Below are 25504 nucleotides of genomic sequence, written 5' to 3'. Positions count from 1 at the left end.
ACCACATGACAAATGCACGGCGCAGATGGAAAGCGTTTCGCGGCCCCTTGAGCGCCTCCGACGTTCGGACAGGGACCACAGTGCGGGTTCGAGCGACAGCGAGAGCGGGGGACTGCGATGCGCGCCGAGACCGACTTTCGCTGGAGCCGCGCCCAACGAGTCGCGCGCGGGACCCTCGGCGGCGCCCACGCGCGAGCCGGCGCCGCCGCCAAGCGTGGACGGGACACGCGTGGGATGCGCGGGCGGCGGCTGTGCTGTGCATCCGCGCCAGCCGCCGTCCGCGATTTCCGTTCCCACACGCTTTAGCCTCGAACTTTCTGCATGCACGGAGGGAAGGAACGCTGCTTTCGTCAGAGTTGAGCTGTGCTACGTATACGTGCCGCAGGCCTTGCGACGACCACCTGAACCTGTCGCCTCGCTCGGCCGCTGCCGACCAACCATCTAACGAAATGATTCCGACACGAGGAAGTTACGTACGGTTATAGTTACACGGTGTCCGCCGGCACGGTGCTACCCGACTATTTCTTTCCCCGAGCAACTCTCACTCACTCGCTGCCGAGCATCCGCCACCTCTATGGCGCCCCTTATTCGCTTGCAGAGCCAGGAGAGGTCGATGGGTAAAACTACTGGTGCCTACGCATGGTGACCCAGACTAGGGGAGCGGGTGCGCGACGCGAACACCGCCAACAGAAATCAACCGATCAATCAGTCTATCATACTCCACAATAATAGCATGTAGAAAGCAGGGTAAATGCAACAAAAACAAGGGCGGCCATATGACATAATAATAATAATAATAATAATAATAATAATAATAATAATAATAATAATAATAATAATAATAATAATGTAGCCGTAATAGCGGCAAACAGCCAGGTAACGAAATGTGAAATGTGGACCTGCCAATATTCGCAGTCTCCAAAGCATTATACAGAGTGCATTTGCATTGAGCAGCACAGGCAACCACAAACGCATAATGGCAGACAACGCGGGCAGGAGTGCTGCACAAGAAGCTACTTCCGAGACGCCGTAGTCGATCGCTGTTCCCAACGGACAGGCATCGCGCATGTATTGCCTGTATGCTGTATATCGATCGCGTCGCGAGGAAAGAGCGAGCGACGCGATATCAGCCTATGTTCCCTCCTTCGACGACGGATCGCCGCCTTCCCGCAACGAGCCACGCTATATATGTGGTATACAAGGAGCTTGACCCCGCAGTGAGATTGATTGCGCTGTCGCGTCAACTCCAGCCCTTCGGAATGGCACTATACAGGACTTCGGGGATGCCATCGCGACATACTTTGCGACGCCATATCGTCAAAAATAATTGAAAGAAGAAATTTGAAGAAGTTATTCCAAATCTTGAGCGCATACAAAATGAGAACGAGAAGAAACACTTACAGCCTAGATGTTCGCACATCTTTGCGGTATAGCAAAACCGGGTAGGAGGTTTAACGTCCCAAAGCCGCACAATGAGTTACGAAGGGCAAAACCATGCTAAACGACATACCGAAAAGAATACAAGTACAAATACTCCACGTTTCTCACAATTTATGAATGAACAATAGACCAAGAATCGCATAAACGATTTGAACAACTGTATACGGTTATGCAAGATATAGTGTTGATAAGATGACAATGCGTAAGCCATGAGAACTCATAACGTAAAAAAAAAGTATGCGCAGTTGAGGGACAACGCTCATTTGCCGTCCACATTCTTCCTTGCGTGCGTATTTTCTGGTGCTACAGATCACGAACTCGACCAGTATTGTATTCCTGTTTAGCCAAGCAAAGTTTATTATTGTCAAGCCAAGATACGGGCTTCGATGATCCAAAATGCCGCCCCTGCCGGGCTCCGGTCACCCGAGCTCCTTTATCTTGCGGCCTTTAGGCCGTGGCTGGTACCACCGTGCCCTTGCGTCAGACGGGCCACCTACAGTGCAATGCCCGACTTCAGCCCAATAGCTATGCGCGAGTTGTTTGCGCGCCGCTGCTAAAGTTAACTGCAGATGACACTATCGTTGACACCATTGTTGTCACTGTTTCGCATTTTTGAGGAAACCGTGGTTCTATTATTACCCGCCGCGTTAGCTATAGCGGCTATGGCACTGCTCAGCTCGAGGTCACGGGTTCGATATATACCGCGGCGGCCGCATTTCGATGAGGTCAAAACGCAAAAAAAAAAGCGCACATGTACTTAAATTTAGGTGCACATTTGAGAAACCCAAGGGCGGTCAAAATTAATCTGGAGTCGTCCACTACGACGTACTTCGATCCTAATCATCAGACGTGGTTTTGGCACGTAAAACCCTACAATTTAAATTTTAATTCGGTTATTAGTACGAAGCTACGCGGAACGCTTTCTGGAATAAACATATTGTTAGGAATGTAGAATATTGTGATTGCAGAGCACAGACGCCGCCATAGCTGTAGGTTTCTCTTAATCGAATGCAGAAAAACAACGACTAACTTTTTTTGGAAGACTACGTCGAAGGCTGGGGTGCTACAACGTAAAGCTATTCCAAAGTTTTCTATTCCAATTCTGTAATCAGCCCTCCGCGATTGCTGGAACAATTTTCGGGCCACTCCCACTCGTCAAACTCACCCATTCGTCAAACGTCACAAAACCGAAAAAACTCACCGCGTGAAAGGGGCCTGCACGCGTTCAATATGCACTATTATGCCGAACAAAACTGAATTGTTTGTCATAACCGGAGACTGCGCCGTTCCGAAAGGAACAGAAGACGGCTGCCCGCCGATCGCTCTGTCACTGGCTGCTCCGAGCTGCCGGAAAGCGTCAATTTAGTTGCGCATAATAAACTTTTTACCTGGCAGTATAACGTTATCGAGCGCTCTCGGCACATATACATCACTTTTCCAACTATTCTTTGCTAAAGATCCGTTGTCAAGCATTTTAACCTTCCTTTGCACGCCGCCGCGATTTTCGACCAGCGCAACCTAAGGGGAAACGGACCAATCGCAAACGCCGGCAACACCCTGCAGAGCTCATCCGGTTGTCTATACTTGCAGTGTGCTGGCTCACAACGCTGCAGGTAATATATATATATATATATATATATATATATATATATATATATATATATATATATATATATATATATATATTCAAATCATAAGCCAACAAACAATGACACCACGAAGGACAGCATGCATATATAGGGGAAATTACTTGCAGTTTTTTAAGAAATTAATGAAATGATAAAAAAATGCAACCCAATGTGTATGAAAAAGCAGCTGGCCGCAGGTGGCATACGAACCCCCGTCTTCACGTAACCCCTGCGATTCTTTTGCCGGTTGGGCTACCGCGGCGCTGTTTTCCGATCCACTTTCTGGGGTATACCCATGTTTGTCTGCTAGAAGTAACCACTTGGATTGTTATAGGCAGCGCCACCACTATTCTCTCTCGCTCTCTCTCTCGCCACCACTCACGATCCTGGCAGCGCGTGTAAAACATTCTATCTACCGTTGGCGTCATGCAGTACGTGATCTTTTAGGGTGAAGGCAACTGGTCAATAAACCCACACACGCTACCTGAAGGCATCAAAGCTGCCGGATTCGAGACCTTTGCTGTGTAACGAACGAGAAGAAAGGAAACTCAGGGGCCTGATTTGTTTTTAGTCAAATCATAAGCCAACAAACCATGACACGAAGGACAGCATAGGGGTAAATATTTGTAGTTCTTAATTGAACTACAAATATTTATCATTTCTTTAATTCAATTAAGAACTGCAAATAATTACAAGATACAAAGGCGAGATATCCATCTCTAAACAGGCGGAGAAACGCATTCTTCCGGGAAGCTTTCTTTGACAAAATTACGTAGAACACCAATGTCTTTCCTGGCAGATTTTAGGAACGAATACCTCGAAGCAGGCAGTAGGATTGCTACCGACTGGACATGCCTTGAGTGCTGACCGCCGCAAACTGAATGTCAAAGTAATTAAAGTAGGTTAATAAAAATTTTTAAAAGTGATTATAGCAAAGTTTATTATGTACACCGGCACGAATAATGTGTCGCCGAAAATGTAATCATATTTTATCGCTATGCTGCGTTGTTTTTAAGGATTACTTGAAGTATTCGCTCAACCAAAGTAATACACAGGGTGCCCCAACTATCATGCACCGAGATATAATAATATGCGAATTCCACGTAACTGGACAGAATCAAGGTAATGTTTTTTGCCGTCGCTTGGAGAGACGCAGATAATTTTTTTTCATTCCGCTTAATTACATAATTAGTCTTAATGAATTAATCAACTTCTGAAGTATTATAATTATACGAAAACTGTCAATGAGAAAATTGTAGAGCGACATGAAAAACTCCTGATACAGCTTTCTGTTGCTCAATACGTGCTACATAAAAGTGTTTTTCTGAGCTTGAAAGAAGCCCGCGAATACACGCAAAGTGCCTCGAGCGGCCAGTCGCGCGGCAATTTTTACGCGTATTCGACGGCTTCTTTCACGCTCGGAAAAACACGTTTATGTAGCACGTACTGAGCAACAGAAAGCAGTATCGGGAGTTTTTAATGTCACTCTACAATTTTCTCATTGACACTTTTCATCTAATCATAATATGTAGGAAGTGTATTAACTAATTAAGACTAATTATCTAATTAGGCGGAATGAAAACAAATATATCAGAATATCTCCAAACGACGGCAAACAAAATTACCTTGTTCTGTCCAGCTGCGTGGCATTTGCATATGTTTAAATCTTGGTTCATGATAGTTGGGGCACCCTGTATATATGTAAGGTTTTTCACGTGACGCATTAGGTTTTGATTATTGCTGATAAAATGGATCGGTATCTTCATCAACTTGAAACAGGCTGATAAGATAATCGTCTGGCGCCACCATTTCAGTGTTTTTTAGAGACCAAATGCTAAATTAAATTAGATTCTGGCGTTATACGGGCAAAGTTAGCCACAAGGTGATTGTGGAGGCACGCCTTAGTGGGGGATTTTGGAATAATTCTTACCACCTGAGGTGCTTACACGTGCTTCTAAATCTAACTACAAGAGCATTTTTGCATTTCGCCCCCCCCCCCTGGAAATTTGCATTTCGTCCCATCGCACGCGCAGCCTCGAGCTCAGCAAGTCAACGCCATATTCGCTGGGCTACCACGGCGGACAGACCAAATATTCCGTTATTTCTTCACCAATAGAAATCTTACGGAAGGCACTTGAAAGGAAGCTTTTTTAATATATGGGGTTTTACGTGCCAAAACCACTTTCTGATTATGAGGCACGCCGTAGTGGGGGACTCCGGAAATTTTGACCACCTGGGGTTCTTTAACGTGCACCTAAATCTAAGTACACGGGTGTTTTCGCATTTCGCCCCCATCGAAATGCGGCCGCCGTGGAAGGAAGCTTTAGCTCGCGTGCTCCTATATAAATACATGTAAAATGAGAATTCGTTTTTCTCGGCAACCACTGCACCAAATCTGACGAGGTTTGTTGCATTTAAAAGAAAAACTTAAAATCTAGAGAGTGTCGGTTTCGAATTTTTGAGATAGGTCGTTAATGTTTTATTAAAAATTGGCAAAAATCAAAAATTTTCGAAAAATTAAATTCATGTTTACAATTCTGTAACTTTTCTTTTTTTTATTATGGTGTTTTTTGTGCCAAAACCACTTTCTGATTATGAGGCACGCCGTAGTGGAGGACTCCGGAAATTTCGACCACCTGGGATTCTTTAACGTGCACCTAAATCTAAGTACACGGATGTTTTCGCATTTCGCCTCCATCGAAATGCGGCCGCCGTGGCCGGGATTCGATCCCGCGACCTCGTGCTCAGCAGCCCAACACCATAGCCACTGAGCGACCCCGGCGGGTGATTCTGCAACTCAACAACGAAAAACGATAATACAATTCTGTGAATTGCATCTAACAGTACATCTAAAGCGGACAAAATTGATATGTTACACACGAATATAAAAAAAATGCAGTGATATGGAAATACAGCTTTTTCAGAACCCTTGTAGCCAAAGTAACAAATTCACGTAAGATGTAAAATGACATATCAAATTTGTCCGCTTTGAATGATCTAATGGATGCCGTTTACAGAACCGCGATATTTTTTCTTGATGCATAGCTTTGAATTTGGAAACTGCGTGCTTCTACTGCGTGCTTCCAAACTGTTGAATTTCCGAAAATGTCGAACCGCGAAACTATGATAAGTATTGAGAAACTATGTAGTACAAGGCTTGGTAAGACATCTAAATGACTGGCCTATTTTCTTTAAAACTTTGCTTTCCGTCGGGTGCGCCGGTCCACATCGCCAAAAGAGCGCTCCCCCACGTTTTACACATATTCTGGGACACTCCTAGCTGCATGCTGTGCCTTATGCTTATCGTCCACAGAATATTCATGGAACGATTTCACATCTGTCTGCAAGTCTGTACTGACTGCTTCTCGTTTCTGTATATTTCCCTCAAGGACAAAAGAAAAAAAGAACAGAAATTGTTCCTAAGTCGCAGACACCCTAGCCACTTGAAGAGTCAGCGTTGAGAAACATCGCTATCTTATCTACTCCGTCGGGGCTCGACCCCTATCATGGGTATACGGTCTCGCTAAAAAAAGGAAATGACGTAACTCTGAAGCAGAAACCGCGACGGAAATAAGCCAACGCCTACGAAACTATTGCAAAACATGGCACGCCCACCACCAGTGCACGAGATGGCAGCTAGTTCTCTCTTTCCAAAGAACAATTGCGGCGAGTTGCCTTATTTGGCTAATTAGGCCCATTTAGAAGGCGTACACTATAGTAGCTGATATAGTTGAGATAAAGTAATGGCACTCGATGTCCAACCTTGCGTTTCCATCAACCGCCATTAGAGCTATCAGCCTGCTTGGAATCGCGAACACATGCCCGTTATGTATACATGAAAGTAAAGAAAACAGTTGTTTGAGCCGGCACACAGCTGTTTCCTTAACGCAGCTCTCTCAGTGACGTAAAAGTAACCGCGATTTTGTTTTTCCCCCGCTATGCGTCATACCCTCATCAAAACACCGGCAACGCGCCTATCATGCTGGAATGCCATAAAGCACGAGTCGGCGAGCGCGCCACAAAATGAGTGGACGTATAAGGACAGCACTGCTCCCGCATATAAACAGATAAACCCTTACCTTCTCCAACGGCCTGCTGGAGATGATAAAAGCAGTTATACGTGAACAACTACGAAAGATGGCCCCGTTGCCACACCCCCTCGGTGATTACAATTAAGGGAGCGCTAAAAGGACGATAAGTCACGGTTCAAACAGCAAGCGTGTCTCTTTGACTGTGTTTCTCCCTCCGTCCTTTCGGCGCTGTCACCGCCAAAGCCGTGATTTTACTATCCTTAAACGGGATTAAGATCATACGACAGCGCTTGCCGCCGCACATTTGTAGAAAATAAGTGCGAGGTGCAATGGGAATGCAAGTGTTGGACTTATAATTCTAGCTGAACCGCGAAGCTCCTCGTGCAACGAGCTCAAACTGCCATCGGGGAGCCAGTACTTCTTTCTGACAAGCCTATGGGCGCGCTGCCAGTTCAGGACCCGGGAGCATCGCGAATCAATTGCATCTGTCCGAAAGCCTGCGCGCTCCACTTTTCGTCTGCTAAAAATGGAAGCAGACGAGCGGCCGCTCCGTTGCGTCTGACGCTTCGCTTGACCTTTTCTATGCCACCATGCCGCGCCCCGTATACTACAACTCACGGCGATCTAATTTGCCACAGTGGGCTCACTGCGTCGCTGATGCGCAGAGTCCAGTAGCACCGGACCTAACCGATAAATGTCGGCATGCAGTCCCACTTTGACAAGCACGCAGAACTCAGAACCACGCCCCGACACGTGACCACGGTTCTTCCCGCGCAATTGGTTTCGGATTTCATATCGCTTACCGTTTACCCGTTTACCGACCACCGTTCCTACAGCTTTCGCTGTTACACGCATATTTTGGTAACTACACGGTGCCGCGGTTAAAGCGAAAGAAATGTTCTGAATTCACTACTTAGGCAAGTCATAGCGACGTTTCGTCCGAATGTATTTCACTTTGGTTTCGGCGTTCACGTACAAAGTGAAATGTTTCGGCACCTTGATATTTGAACGATCAGATGCTTAAGCGGCGACCAACACTCACTGTTTCGAGGACCTTGAGGGCTCCTTGGATATTACAGGCGTATCCCGTGTTGATCACCATCGGCGAGCTGCCTGTGGTCGTCACTCTCGTCACCGTCACGGTGTGCGACATCTTGACTGAATGACGTGAAAACGGGGCGACCTCGATTTCAAATGGAAAGCTGATGGGCAAGCAGCGTTGCGCGGACCTCAGGCGAAGTAGCGTATCGGTGCTGCCTGGGATTCAGCCTCGGTTCGAAATTCCCCCAAGTGCGATTTTAGCCTCTAGAGACGGTCTGTCGCTCTCAAAAAGCTGCGCGCCGGCCGGCGACTGGTTCCCCTGCGTGCTCTCCGGAGGCTCTCTTCGAGTTTCTTTTTCTTTTTTTCCTGCGCGCGCGTGCGTTTCCGAGCGCTCTGGGACACTCCTCCTCCGGTTTTCCTTTTCTTTTTTTTCTTTTTTTTTCATATCTCCGCCGTGGTTTCTGAACGCAGCGAGCGTTTCCGCGCGCCTGTGCGGCCCTCTCTGGGCAGAACGAGATACCGCCCACGCAGGGGCGAAACCGCATCGGCAAACCAGGCCGCAGACTCGCGCCGCAATTGCTAGATGGCCCCACTTTGTTCTTCCGCGATCGTGCGTCCCGTCTCGGTGTGACTCACGACGCGAGCAGCCGGCGCGGTCCGCCGCGTTACGTCACCGACCACAGCGCAGCGACGACGACACTAGCGGCACTTGCGACACACCTGTGCATGCCAGCGGGAAATGCGCGACGCGCGCAGGCGTCCGCACTCTTCCGTAGTAATGCGTGCGCCGTCGCTGGCGCAGCTGCAGCCGGCTTTGCGCAGCATGAAGGCGCGAGGGAGATCCGTAGTACAGACGGAAATGCTCGGGAGGTTCCGCGTTTTGTTAGAAGGCATTTGCATAAGCAATTTGAGCCGCCATGTAACTAAACAAAGTTGTGCGAGAAAAGGAATGATGCGGGGCGTGCATTAATTTAGCAAAGGGAAAGATTTGTTGTTCAGATCACGCTCCATGTGAGAACCCAAGCCCTGCGAATAGAGCGCAGACAAGTTGCGGTAAAATCTGGGAGCCGGATTCACGAAGCTTCTCGTTTAGGGTGCATGAACAGAGGCTTTTTTATTCTAACCTGTTCGAACAAAGATAAATTCCTCTGTAGAGGTTTTTTCATTCGAATCAAGTACGAATTTTCGAGAAATACAGCTTTCGGATATCGGACAGGACGCCAAACAGGATACTGCATCGAGACAGAACAGGGATATCTTCCAATGGACGCGATGCTCTATACAAATGCATCCTACACAGCATCTCATAAATGAGTAAAGTGCGAAATATAATCATGATTCGTATGCTCGCAAGAATGGCAGGAACAGAAAATAAGATCACTTGACTAAATGCATGGGTAGCGTTAGTCGACCAAGGGCCCTATAACGTAAAACTATTCCAACCTGTTTATTCCAATCTCCTCAGGTCAAACTTACGTAAGACGCAAGCATAGGGCGGTGAACCGCGTCGTTGTTTGAAGAGCCCAGTCAAACGCTGACCTAGTTTATAGGTCCCTTTTCTTTGTTTTGGCTACCTTGACATTGCCTAGCAGCGTATTTGGAATATCCAGAAGGTACAACGCATGGCAACCGCAGCACCACGCTATTGGCTTACGAGCCTGCGGGACGCCGTGATGTCACTCCTAGCAACGGCGCCAAGCGATAACTCTCGTTCCCGGTGCTCTCCGTACAAAAATCCCTCACGTGACCTGATAATAGGTGCCTAGGGACAGGATTGTTTACGGTTTTTGAGAAGGCATGATGGTGGCGCCGAGCGACGCCGTGGCGTGTTCGTTCTCGGCATGTTCGTTCTCCGGCTCGCGCGGACCGTGCGTTGTTCGACGTTGCTTATGTGATCGTGCTTGCGTTGCTTGTGTATTGGTGGTAGGTTCTGTGTTACTTGGCGGAAAGCCGCGAGTAGTGGTGGTGCGGCAGTGCGACTTTCGCCTCGGTGAGCTCTGGCAGTACAGAATCTGCGTTGTGACCCGTGCTTCTAGCGCCTCGGCAGCGAAGTTCTGCGAACCGCGATGTGGCGTCGCCGTGTCCGACTTTGCTTAACGGACATTGAGGGATGTGCTGCTCGCTACAAGTCATGTAAATGCGACTGCGTCGATCGCCCATGCACTGTTCAGCGCTGATTGTGTACACAATTAAGTGTGCTGTGCTTGAAACGAGTGGTGCAGCCGTGCAGCGGGGGGTGGTGGAGGAGCAGAGTGGCTTAGGGGTCTCCATTTGCACGTTCACAGATATGTGCTCCCGTTTTGGTCTCATTAGCGGCTGTCGCGGGATTGTGGTGTGCTCCTTGCCTAGTATGAAGTTTACGATGCTAACACACAGCATGTTCGCGTTTTTCCGTGCTATGTGTCATTTGCATGATGACCGAGTTGAAAACAAGGCATATGTCTGTGTTGTTTGCATTTGTGTGTTGTAAATTACTTCCTATTGTGGAAGTTCTGGCAGTCTTAAACATAAACGTAAACATATAAACATATTTCTGTGTGTCTGAAATTTTGAATTTCCCATAATAGCCTTTACGACTGATAAGCGGGCTACACAGCCTGTGTGAATCAGCTACCTTTTGTTGCGACCCTCTTCCATGTAGTAGACTGATGCATGGTGCGCGTTTATTTCTGTACTGTTGTAAAAACCATTTGTTTATTCACCCATGGAGTACAAATGTACTGCTTCTTCGCCGCAGTACATTTTAGTTGCGCGCTGAAGGATACTAAAAGTGGGAGCGGACCGCTATCACCCAGCACAGTATGTCCACTCAGGCGACCTGAGAGGTGGCGGTTGCGCGAGTGTATAATTAAAGAACTCTTTTTATGTCCAGTGACAGTGGCCCCTTTCCCCTTTAGTATGCTTCACCGCAGTACATAGGAGTATTGCGAAAAAGGTAATCTTAAAAAGCTCAATTATGCAACGTTTCTTTCGTAGCTTGCTACACCGCAATACAGGGGTGTAGCATCGTGCAGTAAAGCATAATAAGAGTGGAAAGGGCACATAGGTTTACTCATTATTTTCAATTGTGATATAATTTGCAAGTGCATCTGTGCTCTTGGTAAGCTTTATTGACAATTCTTTGTACATTACAAATTCATATTGCCAGGAAGCTTACTAAGGCACATTCGCCATATTGTAATGCATTATTCACCTTCAATGCAGGAGCACAATGCGGATTCATGCCTATGCTTCTGGCTGGACTGCACGTGCTCTTTGAGAACTGATCCGTTGTTCATAAGTGCACTGGTACTTACTCTAAACTGGAGGGCTGAAGTTGATACGGAAGCACAATCTTTATTAAGAGGACAAGATGTTGCCAAGATGGTTGTAGCACAGTTTTTTTTTTCTTCGAGGTACCTTTTCTACTAGAAGCTTCCATTGCAGTGTTTCGAGCCTCTTTGAGCCAGCACATAGTCTATATAAACATCGGACACCGATTGGGAACATCACCTATGCTCTCTGCAGTAAGCTGCGCACAGGATAAGTTCATGCCTATCTATAGAAAAAAATGTAGCATGACCAGACTAAAAGGGGGTGGGCTGCAGCAATACTAAGTGTTAAATGTTGCCTTATCCTTTCTGTTGAGTTTTCTGTTTTGTGCTTTTTATTATGGATCCTCCACAATAACCATTAGAGTGCCGAACGTGAGCTTGTTGGTCTCAGATCTCATGGTTGTTACTAACAAAACAGTGTGATAAACAAACAAGGGCTTGGAGGCATCCTGTCACCTTGCTTATCTCATGGTGTTGCTTCATGAGCACCGTAGGCCTCCAGACCAACTAGGAAGGGAAATTTGTTGCAATCACTTCAGAACTGTATTGCAACCAAACGAACAGTGCTCTCAATGACAACATTTGGACAGTAGAGTGCTTGCACCCAGCAAAGTCTAAGAAGGAAGCATTCAGGATGTGCAAGTGGGCCTTTTGAAGCTGGCATCATTGTTGAAGGGGCTTTGCCTGCTACCCTCTTTATGGATACACAAAGATGATTTCCTCTTTGAGAGGGATTGTTTCAGATGTCGTTACATGGCAACAATGCTGGGTGTATAGTAGCAGAGAAGCTTGTCTTTGCCCACTGTCAATAATATGTTCCTTTTCCAGTTCCTGTGGAAGTGCCTACTTTTTGTACACAAAGTGCTCTCCATGCATGCATGCATTTTTAGCTTGTAAAGATGTCTATTACCCTTTGCCTCAAGCTGGTCCTTGTTGATGTCACCCAAGAAGGCATTGTGGAGTATGGCGATGCGCACTTACAAATCAGTGTTGATGCCAGTGAAACCAGATTAATGGAGCTGCCATTTATTTCTGTCCACTCCATCTTCATCCAGTTACAATGAGCAGTTCTTTGTCCAAACAGAAGGCATATGTAGTTGGTCATGCATAGCCTACGCACTAAGACTTGTTGGCGTGCCTGAGAACCTTAGCAGTGTCTATATGCAAAAACATTCTGATGTGTTGATGACTTCCTTCTCTTTATCACCCTTTGCCTGATGAAGCCAGCAACTTGGTCACCCGCCGTGGTTGCTCAGTGGCATGGTGTTGGGCTGCTGAGCACGAGGTCACGGGATCGAATCCCAGCCACGGTGGCCGCATTTCGATGGGGGCGAAATGCGAAAACACCCGTGTACTTAGATTTAGGTGCACGTTAAAGAACCCCAGGTGGTGGAAATTTCCGGAGTCCTCCACTACGGCGTGCCTCATAATCAGAAAGTGGTTTTGGCACGTAAAACCCCATAATTCAGCAACTTGGTCAATTAAATGTACAACAGGCTTCCCATTAGTTTTCTCAGCGTCTCCTTTACCAGGGTGCTGCTCATAGATATCTGTTTTCTTGACCTTGCACTGCACTTAAACCATGGCCACACCTGCTGAACCTATAGTATGCGATCAGAAAAGTGCTATACATCACGTTGCTCCAAACTCATGACATGCGCTACAAGGCCTTGTGGAACACCCTCATTAATTTCCGCCCTCATCATACTGTATGAAGTTTCACATGACAAGTGCGACAATTAACATCTGCTGGTTTTTCAGTGCTATTCCTGTCCAGCTTGCTGAAAGCTGTCCCGAGTGTTTCAAAAGCAAGACTGCTGTCGGACAAGAAGTGCATAAAGCAAGGGTAGCAATAACCATATATGTCACACAAAATGAAGGTCACTGAGTGTACAGGCGATTTAATTCTTATCCAACAAGCTTGGTTCTCCCTTTGCAAGTGAGTAAACCCAACTTGCCCCAAAGACATGGCCTGTGACAAACTATGTGCCAGATGCTGTGTCCCCTGCAAAGCCGAAGATGTGTACAACATCCTGACACCCGTAGTGGCTTCTACACTGGGCAAACAGGCTACTACAAGAATGACCGCCTCTAATAATATGCTAATAACATGAAAACGTGCAGAGATTTGGCTATTCATTGGGTCCAACTGCAGGTGCAAGCCACTCTTCCACCAGATTTGTGTTGTTCACAGGAATTGGAGCTATACAAATGCAGACAAAAACAGTGATGTTTGAAAGTAGTTGAGTTCAACTATATTCTGCACAAACAGTGCTACTTACAGCGCCGGTACCTTGTAGCTACATTTCATGGCTGTCCCGCCATTCAAAGGCACTATTCTTGAATTATTAACTTCTATTTATACTTATGGTGGCCACATATTGCAAGTACATATCTACATTTGTGCAATATGGTTAAATGATGTCAACTATGATAGCCATTCCTAATCTGAGATGCAACAAAAGAACTAATATAGACAACAAATTGCAATTCAAGAAGACAACCCGTGCACAGGATAAGTGATAGACTTCCTTTTATTGAACAAAAGTCACATGTGTCACACGTCACCAGCAGTGGGTAGCAAACTTGCAAGCTTGGGTGACAGAGGCAAAACTTAGCAAAATGCTACACTCATACTCAAATGTATAATGGCCTATGACACAATAAACTACATTATATTGTACTGAATGAAAGGGCAAGACTCCATCCAAGAACACATTACGGCACAACATAATTGACATGGTGTAAAAGATGTTAACACGCCTTCCCCATAAAAAAAGAAACACTGAAAACATGCCTTAAAGGGCAATGTGCAGTGTCTGAAAGCAAGGAAAAACAACCCAAAAAAGGTTTCGCTAAGTCTTTCAATGATTAAAATTGTCAAACTGTCTTGTCACTTCTTAATGGATCTGCATTGTGTACTAGGGTGTTCTGATAAGGCAGTTTCAGCACGTGTATTGGAAAGCAGTGTTCCCAGTCTGTGCCCAATATTTCGAATTTAAAGAGGGTCAGGCTGCCTTTCAAAGATGTACATTTTAATTTATAAAACAGAAAAAGGCAAGCAAAATTGCTGTGCTTTAGAAATTCACTTAAAGCAGTGCTAGTAAATTAAAGTATTAGTTTTCACTTATACAGCTTTCCACCTCTAACATTGTTTATCCCAGTTGTAAAAAGATGGGAATTTCTTTTTGAACAGAACTTTTTAAACTATATTTAACAGGCGAACCAAATACATCATAAAAGTGGCATTTCGCATCTGCAACAACTTCAGCATATTGGGACATGGAGGAAGCCATAAAAATGCAATAACGGCCCGAGAGAGTTCTCTGCAATTAGGTGAAGAAATTGGCACATACCTGCAACATTTATTGATATCTAGGGTGAACTTTAACATCCAATGCAATATAGGCTCTTTCGGGACTGTTTATAACGTTTTGTGCCAGCGCACATACGTTAAAACACTATTCAGTGCTTGCACGCCGTGTCGATGTATGCCGAATTGCATTAACCGGACGTGAGCAGCACAGTAATCGCAAGGGCGTTTTGTTTCCTCTTGAGGGCATCGCGCTGCGTATCATTAGTAGTAGTGGTGGAATACGACTGCATCTCACAGGTTCCGATCTTGTCAGCATGGTTTTCGCCCAGCGATCCTCGCAGCGTAAACTGTCGCACCGGCGTAGATCCCGATTCCTATCAATCGGTTGTCGGCATGGGTTTCGCCCAGCGATCCTCGCAGCGTAAATTGTCGCACCAGCGTAGATCGCGATTCCTATCAATCGGCAGGGCGGAGACGGCGCTTCGATGGATGGGACGGAAAGTCGCGTCACCCTCGGCTCGCGACCGCGCCAGCACACAGTTACGCCAGTTTCACGTAGCCGCGTCTGCGTGCCAGCCACGACAAAACGTTGGCCACGGCGTTGGCCACGACACGCAACAAGCTACGCGAAACCGCTGGTGATGAGAGTACGTTGTTAGGCATGACGCCACGGCGCGTCCCCGCAGGCGGCAGCCAATAGCGTGGCGCTGCGGTTGCCATGCGTTGTCCCTTCTGGATTTTCCAAATACGCTGCCTAGCATGCCTACCTTGACAGGCTTTTCTTACCTAATTGCCTGACGAGCGCAGTGAAAGTAGATGATAACCGGATGAGAAGGATGGTGTCGGCGTCTTAGACAATTAGACAATTAGACAGTATACGTAATAAAGAAAAGCATTACTTACGTTGTTAATGCATTCGAAAAGAAATTTGGCATCAGCTGTTGTTTTGTTGTATTTTCCAGCGTGCAGCCGAAAGCGCCCGCTTCAAAAGTGTGTGTTTGGGGGGGGAGGGGGGGGGGTAGAGAGGAGTGGGAAGACTTTAGATTCTCTGTCAAACGCAAGATCGTTACAAAGTTTAGTTAAACAAGGTAAGGGACTATAGAGTGACAACGCGGTGACAGGATCGGCGTGTGGCTTCACACCCGTTTTGTTCTTTGTTTTTCGCGGTAACAGTAAAAACATAGCATTTTAACACAAGGGTGTTCTCGCATGATTAGGTACATGAGAATGGTGCGAAAACTTTGAAATTATTTCAGGAGCCAACCACATTGCGTTGCATTCTATATTTGTTATAATAAAGGCTTTATTCATTTACTCATTTGTGAAAATAATGGCTGCTACCTTCCGTCAAGCAGTTTAACTCAGTTTTACGACGTCTTCTGTCTAGCGAATGCAATGTTAGTTGCACATGATCCTATTGCAACACTGTATTTCCGCTTCCGTTTAGTAGCAGATAATGAAAGTACCAAAGCGCCAACATTCCCTCGCGAGGCAAAATTATTTCGGATATCCACAGTGGCGTAGCTAGGTCGTCTGGCACCCCGGGACCGATAGCTTTTCTTAGATTTCGCGGTTTTCGTGACGTCGCATGACCGACAGGCGAAGTGGGGGTGGCCTGAACTATTTTTACCAAGCGTGGAAGGCTAATTGCAGAAATGGAATAGAAACAGTTTGGAATAGTTTAGGTTACATATTACATATTATACTTAGTTACCTGCCGATGCAAGGCTGAGAATTATCGCAAAACACCAATTCGTCACGACAGTGAAGTAAACATGGCGATATGCGCCGAGAGAAGACGCATCTGCCAAAATAAAACTGGAGGCAGGGAAAAATTAAGCATTTTGGTTATATCACTGCAAGCTATCATGGAACAACAACAACAACAAAATAATAATAATAATTATTATTATTATTATAGTAAATTCGATGAGGTCATCTCTTCCAGTGAAAGTGTAATATCTTCTCACAGCAAACACAGAGTAATCCTTCCTGGTGATTTTAATACACCTGGAATTGATTGGAATACGCCTAGAAATTCTTATTTCAGTCACTACACAGAGAAGAAATGTAGCCAGTTGTTGGACTGTCGAGACTTCTGTTCCCTTCAGCAGCATAACTTGATCGCCAATTCATGTGGCAACGTTTTAGAGCTTTGCATCTCGAATGCTCAAGTTATAGATGTCGATCGCTCTGACATTTCCCATGTGCCTCCCGATTAGTTTCATCCATCACTAATGATAACTGCCTCTGTGTCAGCCCTGAGGTAGAACTCTTGCAGTGGCATAAATGAAACCTCTCGCTTTGCTTTCAATAGCGGTGATTATGTTGGTTTATATTATTTCTTGCCCACAACCAATTGGTCACTGATTGCAAACAAAACCAATATCCATGACCAAGTAGATCAGTTTACGGTGCTTGTTTTGAGCAGTATGAGCAAATACATTCCCCAGTACAGACCTAAACGCTCTAGATATCCCCACTTGTTCTTATGTGAACGTTATGCCCCAAAGCATAACGATCGCGCGCACAAAAAATCTAGAAGTCCTGTGCCTAATGAGTGGAGAGAAGAATGCCGCTTTTTCCGGAATCTCTGCAAACGCCTCTATAAGGGGGATCACGACTCATATATCGCATTCTTGGAAAAGAGCGCCTCTACCAGCCGGTGGAATTCGGCAGTTCATCCGTAAGCGCTCTATAGTAAAGGTGGAGAGTGTTTTCGCCTCCTTGACTCTAGTATACATCGCACTACTACGATGAGTACTACATCGCGAAGGAAATATAGCATTACCACAAACGAGACATCCGCCATGGTGGTGTAGTGGCTTTGGTGCTGCGCTGCTAAGCCCGAGGGCACGGGATCAAATCCCAGTGAGATGATAGCTGACGATGAGTCTTTTTCCGCGCTGGCGGGCTCTCATCAATGATCATTAAACATTTCTTGTCTCTCCAGAGCAAAAGAACAGTAGCAGCTGGGAAGAGTTTGTGAGTTTGTCACGTGCCGTACGCTGGCGCTGCGTAAACAAATTCTAAGGGGAGAGGGGGGTCCGGACATCCCCCCTGGATCCGCTCATGTCAGTAGGCCATGAGCAGAATTTCGCAGGCAGCCTTTCCAACAGACATCAACCGACACGGCTAAAATATAGATTCTATTAGTGAAATAGGATGCCAGCGGATCGAGTCAGAGTTAATTTAACGTCGAGGTGCATCGCGCGTTATAGCTCGGCCCCTGGTGGAACTAGACCACGCGTTCGCGGCTTTTTTCCACGCGAGAGAATGACCATATCGGTTATACTAAAGGGCCAGGCGAAGCTCGCTTGCGGAACGATGCGCAAGTTCCTCTTGGGTTCTCGTCATCTTCTCGAAGCTAAATCTGAAGTAAGAAAGAGACAAAGAGTGGCTTTAATAAAAACTGGACATGTATGGCGGGCAGTGCCCCTAGCGTGCTACACCAGATGGGCATGGGGAGAAATGAAATTATGCGCCCAGCCCCCTATAACTCATTTCACAGACACACAACATATACAAAATTCGCACACAACACACATAATTAGGAGTTGACACCAGTGCGCATCAGGCATCAGGTACGCATAAGGCGGCACTATTCCATGGTCTAATGTATGCGTTGCATAGCTCAAGACGCGATCCCTGAAGTACATTAAGCGCGGATATTAGAGCCGGCGTTTGAAATGTGAAAAGGTTGAAATAGCAGAAAAAATGGGACATGCCCTTCCTTGCATTGCACGAAGGGGAGAGCGGCGATCTTATCTGCTTAATTTTAAGCAAGTATATTGAATTAGCAAAGTTCAGACGAACACGGCAAATACACACGCCGTGACACACACACATTCACACGTATATATATATATATATATATATATATATATATATATATATATATATATATATATATATATATATGTGTGTGTGTGTGTGTGTGTGTGTGTGTGTGTGTGTGTGGAGGAGGGCGTTTTCTTCAACTGCAGTACCGAAGTGTATCTGGCGTAGCACGTCAGTCTGCCGACCTCGACGCTCCCTACAACAGTTAGGCCGCAGTACACAAGAGCGTGACTGTACGCTGCGACCACTATGTACACGCTGAAAAAAAAAAACTGATTCGCTTTCGTAAACGCGGGCGCACCAAGCTCGAGTAGCGTTCAAACGACGTTATTATTTTTTTCCAACAATAGCAGCTATCAGGTGATTTATTACCTGATAACGACATCCTTGCTCACATTCCGAAATGACACACGGTGTAGTGAGTCAACGGGTGATTGCAATCCGGATGCCAAGAAACACCAACGCTCGGCGCAGCGCTTCTGAATAGGTCGTGCGCTAAAAATAATGTTGTCCGGCAGCGGATATCGTGTGAATCGCATGAGGTGTCTCGTACATGCAAAAACGCCGCCCGCTTCTCGGTGCCCACAGATGGAAAAAAAGTTGGTCAATCACTTTGCCGATCGTTTGTTTCGCTTTTAGAAAAGCTTTGACTATCGCATAAAAGTCGCAGCGAGTTAACGAAAATCCTAAGTTTCGGTAAGCACTTTACCCGTCGTTGAAACTGAAATCGACACAATGCTGTGTATCGTGATGTGTCAAAATGTATCGTGACACACAGATACCAGCAGTCACGGAGTCATTGCGTAATCAAGGAGTACAGGAGGCATACGTGAATACCTTGGGAAATATCTACAAAGATTCTACAGCTGCCTTGTTTCTCCACAAGAAAAGTAGAGAATTACCTATCAAGAAAGGGGTCAGGCAAGGAGACACAATCTTTCCAATGCATTCACTGCGTGCTTGGAAGAAGTATTCAAGCTATATTAAACTGGGAATGTTACTATAGTGAGGATTAACGGCGAATATCTCAGCGCCATTCGGTTTGCAGATGACATTGTCCTGTTCAGCAACACTGGGGACGAATTACAACAAATGATTGAGCACCTTAACACAGAAAGTGCAAGAGTAGGGTTGACAACTAATATGCATAAAACAAAAGTAATGCTCAATGGTCTGGCAAGGGAACACAAATTTATTATCGCCAGTCAGCACCTAGAGTCTGTGCAGGAGTAAGTTTATCTAGGTCAGTTACTCACAAGGGACCGTGATCATCAGAAGGAAAATTACAGTAGAAGAAAAATGGGTTGGAGTGCGTATACGGCAGGCATTACTAAATCCCGACTGGGAGCTTACATTGTCGTCGAAAAGAAATGTGTACAATCATTGCATTCTACCGGTGCTGACATACAGGGCACAAACTTGTAGGTTAAAAAAAAGCTCGAAAAGAAGTTAAGGACCGTGCAAAGAGCTATGGAACGAAAAAAGTTAGGGATAACGTTTAGAGGTAGGAAGAGAGCAGTGGCGTAGCCAGAAATATCGTTGGGGTGGGGGGGGGGGGGAGAGGGGGGGGCTCACTTTTCAGCTCTGCCTCCTCCTTATAGAATTTTTCGAGGGATCAAATACATTAAACATTATTAATGACTGCGTTGCCATTGCCAAAGATGCTGCCAACGAATTCTTGAGCGCTACGCACTGTCCAGACAAGTAAAATATTGCTACACGCGTGTGGTATATGTTTGTTCGAACGAGGCGCGTGGGCGCCATGACTCCAGAAAAGAAGAGGAAGAACGAACTGGGCTCGCGCTGGGAATCTAACCGGTGAGCGCTGCAACCGTTGTTGTAAATATAACTTGTAAATAGTTGCTCGTCTTACTGACTCGTCCGAGAAGTAGCGGCGCCTGCCTATCGAAGCTCGACCGACGTTACTTATTGGGTAGCGTGGCGTTGTCGGCAGGCTGCAGGCATCCGGTAGACCATGGCGACCAAGCAAGGGCGAGACGATTTCTAGTGCTAAACTTGTAGGGTTTATTCAAAGGTAGATGAAAGAAAATGAGAAGAGCATGAAGTGAGTAAAAGTACATTTCGGAGCCCCTTAAATAGGCTCTCTACAATCGTGGGCGGGATCTTGCTTCCGTCGACGTCACGTGACCGGCACCGAAAGAGCTGCTGCAGAGAGGAGCTATACCGAGCTTGCTGCAGAGAGGTTGTCACGCCTCCTGGAATTGTAGACGCCTGTCCGTCTCTTCTGCGCGTTGCGGGTTCGTGGAAGTTCTCCTCTAGGTCCAATTCGAGGAAAGGGCCTCTCTAAACTCGCACACCTGGGGCACGTGCCCAGGGTACGTGCCCAGTGTCATTGAAGTGGTCATGCATTCTAGCTCTGGTGCGATCTATATAACAGTTCGGAATCTTATAACCATTCACTCGCTCTCGCGTGACTGATCAGAATCGCGCTTGCAGTTACTCTGCCGACAAAGCACAAAAATCATCTGCTTCCGACAGCTTCATAGCGTTAAGTCAGCACTCCTAGCACAGCACACAATAAATAAGCCTAAAATACGGTAAAACTCCATGCCCAAACACCCAACAAATATTTTTAATATCTCGCTTAACTATATGGGTGAAGCCGCGCGCACTGGACCGGGCGAGCAAACTGCGAGGGCGAACAATGAGGGTAAGCGCGAGCGGCGAGAAGTGGTTCTTTATGAAGGGAAAGGTGCTTCTGGAGTGGAAGCCGGCGGCCTATGCGCTCGGGTGAAGCCGGTGGCGGCCATCTTGCGGGGGGCAAGAAGTGGCCTGCCATTAAGAGCTTCGCAGCACTGTCCGCCGACTTTTCCAGCGGTTTTTAATTGCTTAACGGATTTTCAAGTTCTAATGCAACACTGTGCGCTATGAAGCGAGTCATACTGGAGGTCCCCGGATCGCATATATCTAAGTACTGGAACATATTTGAATTTTAACGCGACAGAGTTAAGCAGATCGTGTAGCAGAAAATCCGGTGTCGGCGCCGGACGTCGTTTCGGTGATATTTTCGAACCATCCATACCCAGGCCCTCCATGTGACACAATGAATTTACTGAACTAATTGAATTTCTCAAGCTAAAATACTTGGAAAAATCGTAAACTATGACTTACACACAACCTACAGACATGATAGCTCTTGGATTGTAATTTGACTATACGAGAAGATATAATTCTGTTAAGGTACGTCCTCCCTCGCGGAAATAAGCACGCGCCGCGAAAAGCGCTTAATCGAAAAGCGCGAGGATCGGTACAGGTACTGAAAAAATGGGTTCGGGGCCCATCCTCGCGCGGCAGAGAATTCTTGCCGCGAAAGCGCCTTTCGCGGCGCGCGTTTTTAAGCACGCCGCCTTGCGTGCGCTTATTTCCGCAAGTGATGACGTACTTTTACCCTTTTTCCAGCGTTTCTGCCATTCGCAAGCAGACGCGTCGTCCGCCAGTTGCAACCGCCGGCGCGCGGGTGTCTCGGGGGCCATGGAGCGGCGCGACCAGTTTCTTGCAACACCTCCAGCTCGGGCGCGCCTCCGTCGCATCGCGGCCCACGCAAGAGGTCGCGTTTCCACCAAAAAGCCTAAAAAAGCCCGGCTTCGAGCATAGCGTTCGCGGCCAGCGTTTCCCGGTAAACACATACGCTCCAGTTGCCGGGAAGTGTGAGAAGCAGTCAGGGATCGTTGAATGCTATCGCGTTCCACTCTTAAAGGCGAAGCTTAGCGCCCTCCAAACTGTTATCGGCATCAATGTGCAGCTGCCGCAAAGTAGAAAAAAGCAGAAACACTGTTTCACAGTTCGCGCGTGTGCCCATAGAGGAGGTGCTTGTATGGCACGTGTTGTGCTTGCTTCCCTATGCGACAACAATGCAGGTGCTGAGCTGTGGAGATCACGTGCTGGGCTGCGATGGTGCAAGCATTACGATCGCCCATAACCTGAAGAGCGCGCTTGGAGCTGGCGTCTCAACAGCGTGCTGGCCACGTATGCAGAAGGAGCATATACACACGCGCCAGCAAAATGGTTCCAAAACGTGCGCTCAGCGTCGAGGACACCAAGGCCCGAAAGAAGCGTCGCGGGGAACAGGAAGTGTCTTCGCTACGCAGCGAAACGTAGTGCAGACCGCTGCTGCCACGATGCGATGTGCCATGTGAGGCAATGATAATGCTCAACTCTCTCAGAGATTACAAACAGTGACGCACAATAGCGCCTAAAGCAAACACGTCTCTCTGTGTGTTCTGTGGACTACGCAGAAATACTGCACTGGTACACACAAGGTAACGCATAAAGGGACCCTGAAACGATTTTGGCGATTTTCTACAAACGTACTGAGTCGTTAGAGTAGGTTCTTCTGATCATTAATTGATGCATCTAAGTGCTCTGCGTAAAGCGTGTAATTTATTATAAGGTTTTAAAAATACCCATCGCTGCCGATCGCAGCGCACTGCTCGGCGGAATTTTAAGCCGCCCCTACCCATATTATGGTGTCTAGATAGGGGAGGTGTGATGACCGGCCAGGAAAACCTGACCCCCGTTCGCGTGAATGCCGCGGGGCGGCGCTGCTGTCAGGGGCGCCGTCAGCACGCGCGGCCGTCCGCTGCGTATTTAGAGGGAATGCTGTAGTGGAAACGCATTTGACTGAGTTTTAGAAATTTTAGCTGATACTGCAGTCCCTTAGACATCGCAAAGATGGTATTGCGCTACGGTTATCATGCGGTTTTCGAATACGGGGTAACACAACCGAGTTTTCTGCTGGCAGAAAGCGAGCACGCATTTTAGAAATTACTTATTAAAGCCACCAAATCAGCGGGGAGCTTATCTATCGTAGAATGCTGTTTGCGCGATTTATATGCAATCGTATTCTTCTCCGAGGTCAACGCGATAACTGCTAGGATCCCCCGGAATGTTCATTTTCGCCACCCGTTTTTTTTTTTTTAGTTGTGGGCGTTATTACGTACGAAAGCGTTTAAGTTCGTTTACACCTGCCAAATCAGCATTAAACCATTACATACCTTGTAGTGCAACGTCCTGGAGTCATTTCATTCTCACTGCAATTCAAAAACCAGATAAACAAAAGCAACATGTTTCTGGACGAGCAAACTTTATTGCATACAGCAGAATGTACTTCCAATTCTGCTGCTTGTTTCACATCAGGCAAGGCTTCGTTCTTTTGCCTTTTTTCTCATCCATTTCCTGGTTGAGGCTCTTCAAATGAAAGTGGATTCTGGTAAGGCAGAAAAACCTGACCACCGATTCTGTAAGTGCCAGGCAATGCTCCACACAACCAATTTGTGGCACATTTGTACTCGCTTTCTTGAGTATGCTGAAGGCAGCTCTAGAATGCAGACGCTTTCTGCTAAATTCATGTGTTAGCCTGCTTTCAAGAGCTTGAATCAGACGATACAATGACTCCGACGGGTAGAGAAGCCCACCCAAGTCCCGCTCTTTGGAGGCATCAGCTGGGAGTTCTTTTGGGACACAGTCCCTCGGCACAAGGCAGGCATCCCTGCATGCTGCACAGCTAGTTGAGAGCACACGCTTCCTGGCCACTTAGCCTGCAATGTAGTATACCAAGCGAGCATCGCTTCGTTTTTCAACATAGTCCACATGGTCCACGGCCACTTCAACAGCCTCCATGGGTAATACATCATCTTGTTTCTGATTTTCCAGGAGTGCCTCTTCCGCAGAAAGAAGGGAGTCCAGAAGTCCTGGCGACACTCTTCCACCTCTAGGGCTCTTTGCAAGACTGTAAAAGCTCAAGCACCTGCAAATGTTGAAATTACAGGAAGCTGTTCAGCAAAATTATTTTTACAGCCAAAGATATACAAGTACCTGATGACAAGGATGAACTGAGCCGGGGTGGGGTGATCATGTGCACCACTTGCCTGCCGTACTATCCCAAACGAGCGCTCAAGGCAGTCTTGGCTCAGGTGCGACGTCATCAGGTATCTGAAGCCGACCTTTTTGGTTAAGTACTTCAGGAGGGCCTTTGGGGAATGTATTGAAACACGTAGCGGTTTGTCGGCCCTTGGAATGGCATGCGCCCACTTCAAAAACAGTTCTTGGCAAGTCGGCGCACGGAAAAGGGACACTTTTTCCGAACAAGATTTATAACCGGAATCGCACCCTGGCACGAAGCACCACCTCTGAGTATTTTTCTTTGAAGTTGAAGGCATCTTCGTCAGCCCACAGCAGTTATAAATAAGCAGCACACGCAACAATCTGCAGCAAAACACACCGTGAACATCCGGCGCCCAGGCGCTGTCTAGCCGGACTCGCTGCCTTCTCTGCGCAGTCTCCGCGGAAATGCACACGGCGCCCCGGGCCGCAGCGCTCTGTATTGCCCTAGCGGCAGTCACGCGCAAGGGGATCACCCCTCTCTATGGGAAGGGCGCCGCGGTCATCACACCTTCCCTATCTAGACACCCTACCCATATGATGCAAATAACCCATATTACGTCACATGGGCGAGCTATCTGATTGGCTGACCAGGGCGCGTGGTCGATAATTTTTCCAACTTTATGGTGAACAAATGATGCTCGTAATAGTTGGAATGTTAGTTACTTTGTTTTTGTAAAAAGAAAATAACTTAAAGAGAATACACAAGAATAGTTTTTTAGTACACTTCAGCACTTCCGGCACACAGCAAGTGTCGTCTGCTTGTGTTACAACGTACTCCATTTTGACGAGAGCTCCGCGGTCAGAGTCGGTCTCAGTCTTTTCGCGAGCACTATGATTCGACTTTGTTGCCTTGTGGACTGCAAACCTAGCGACCTGCAAACCGCGAGTCCAGTATTAGGGCAAACGCAAGCGCAAGGGGACAGGGTCTGGCCGCTTGACTGTGCCGGGATGAGCCACGAGATGAGCAGAAGGGCAAATGTGAACGGTCTG

The 25504-nt window shown here is 46.9% G+C and overlaps 1 protein-coding gene and 1 long non-coding RNA gene across 3 annotated transcripts in view; both read right to left on the bottom strand.

Moving 5' to 3' along the window:
- LOC139052442 (protein singles bar-like) overlaps positions 1-8509 on the bottom strand; it is a 53329-nt gene extending 44820 nt beyond the window's left edge. Inside the window, exon 1 of the mRNA XM_070529545.1 lies at positions 8142-8509. Coding sequence (XP_070385646.1) covers positions 8142-8252 — 111 coding nt within the window. The 5' untranslated portion in view covers positions 8253-8509. The remainder of the gene's footprint in view (positions 1-8141) is intronic.
- A 9500-nt stretch (positions 8510-18009) lies between these two features.
- LOC139052438 (uncharacterized) overlaps positions 18010-25504 on the bottom strand; it is a 48505-nt gene continuing 41010 nt past the window's right edge. The window contains exon 3 of one of the 2 annotated variants that reach the window (XR_011509902.1): positions 18010-18143. This is a non-coding gene — a long non-coding RNA (uncharacterized lncRNA). The remainder of the gene's footprint in view (positions 18144-25504) is intronic. The other variant, XR_011509903.1, reaches the window with a different exon arrangement.

The sequence above is a fragment of the Dermacentor albipictus genome, chromosome 1 (assembly GCF_038994185.2).
Source record: "Dermacentor albipictus isolate Rhodes 1998 colony chromosome 1, USDA_Dalb.pri_finalv2, whole genome shotgun sequence".
Classification (NCBI taxonomy): domain Eukaryota; kingdom Metazoa; phylum Arthropoda; class Arachnida; order Ixodida; family Ixodidae; genus Dermacentor; species Dermacentor albipictus.
This window is presented reverse-complemented; position numbering and strand designations above follow the sequence as displayed.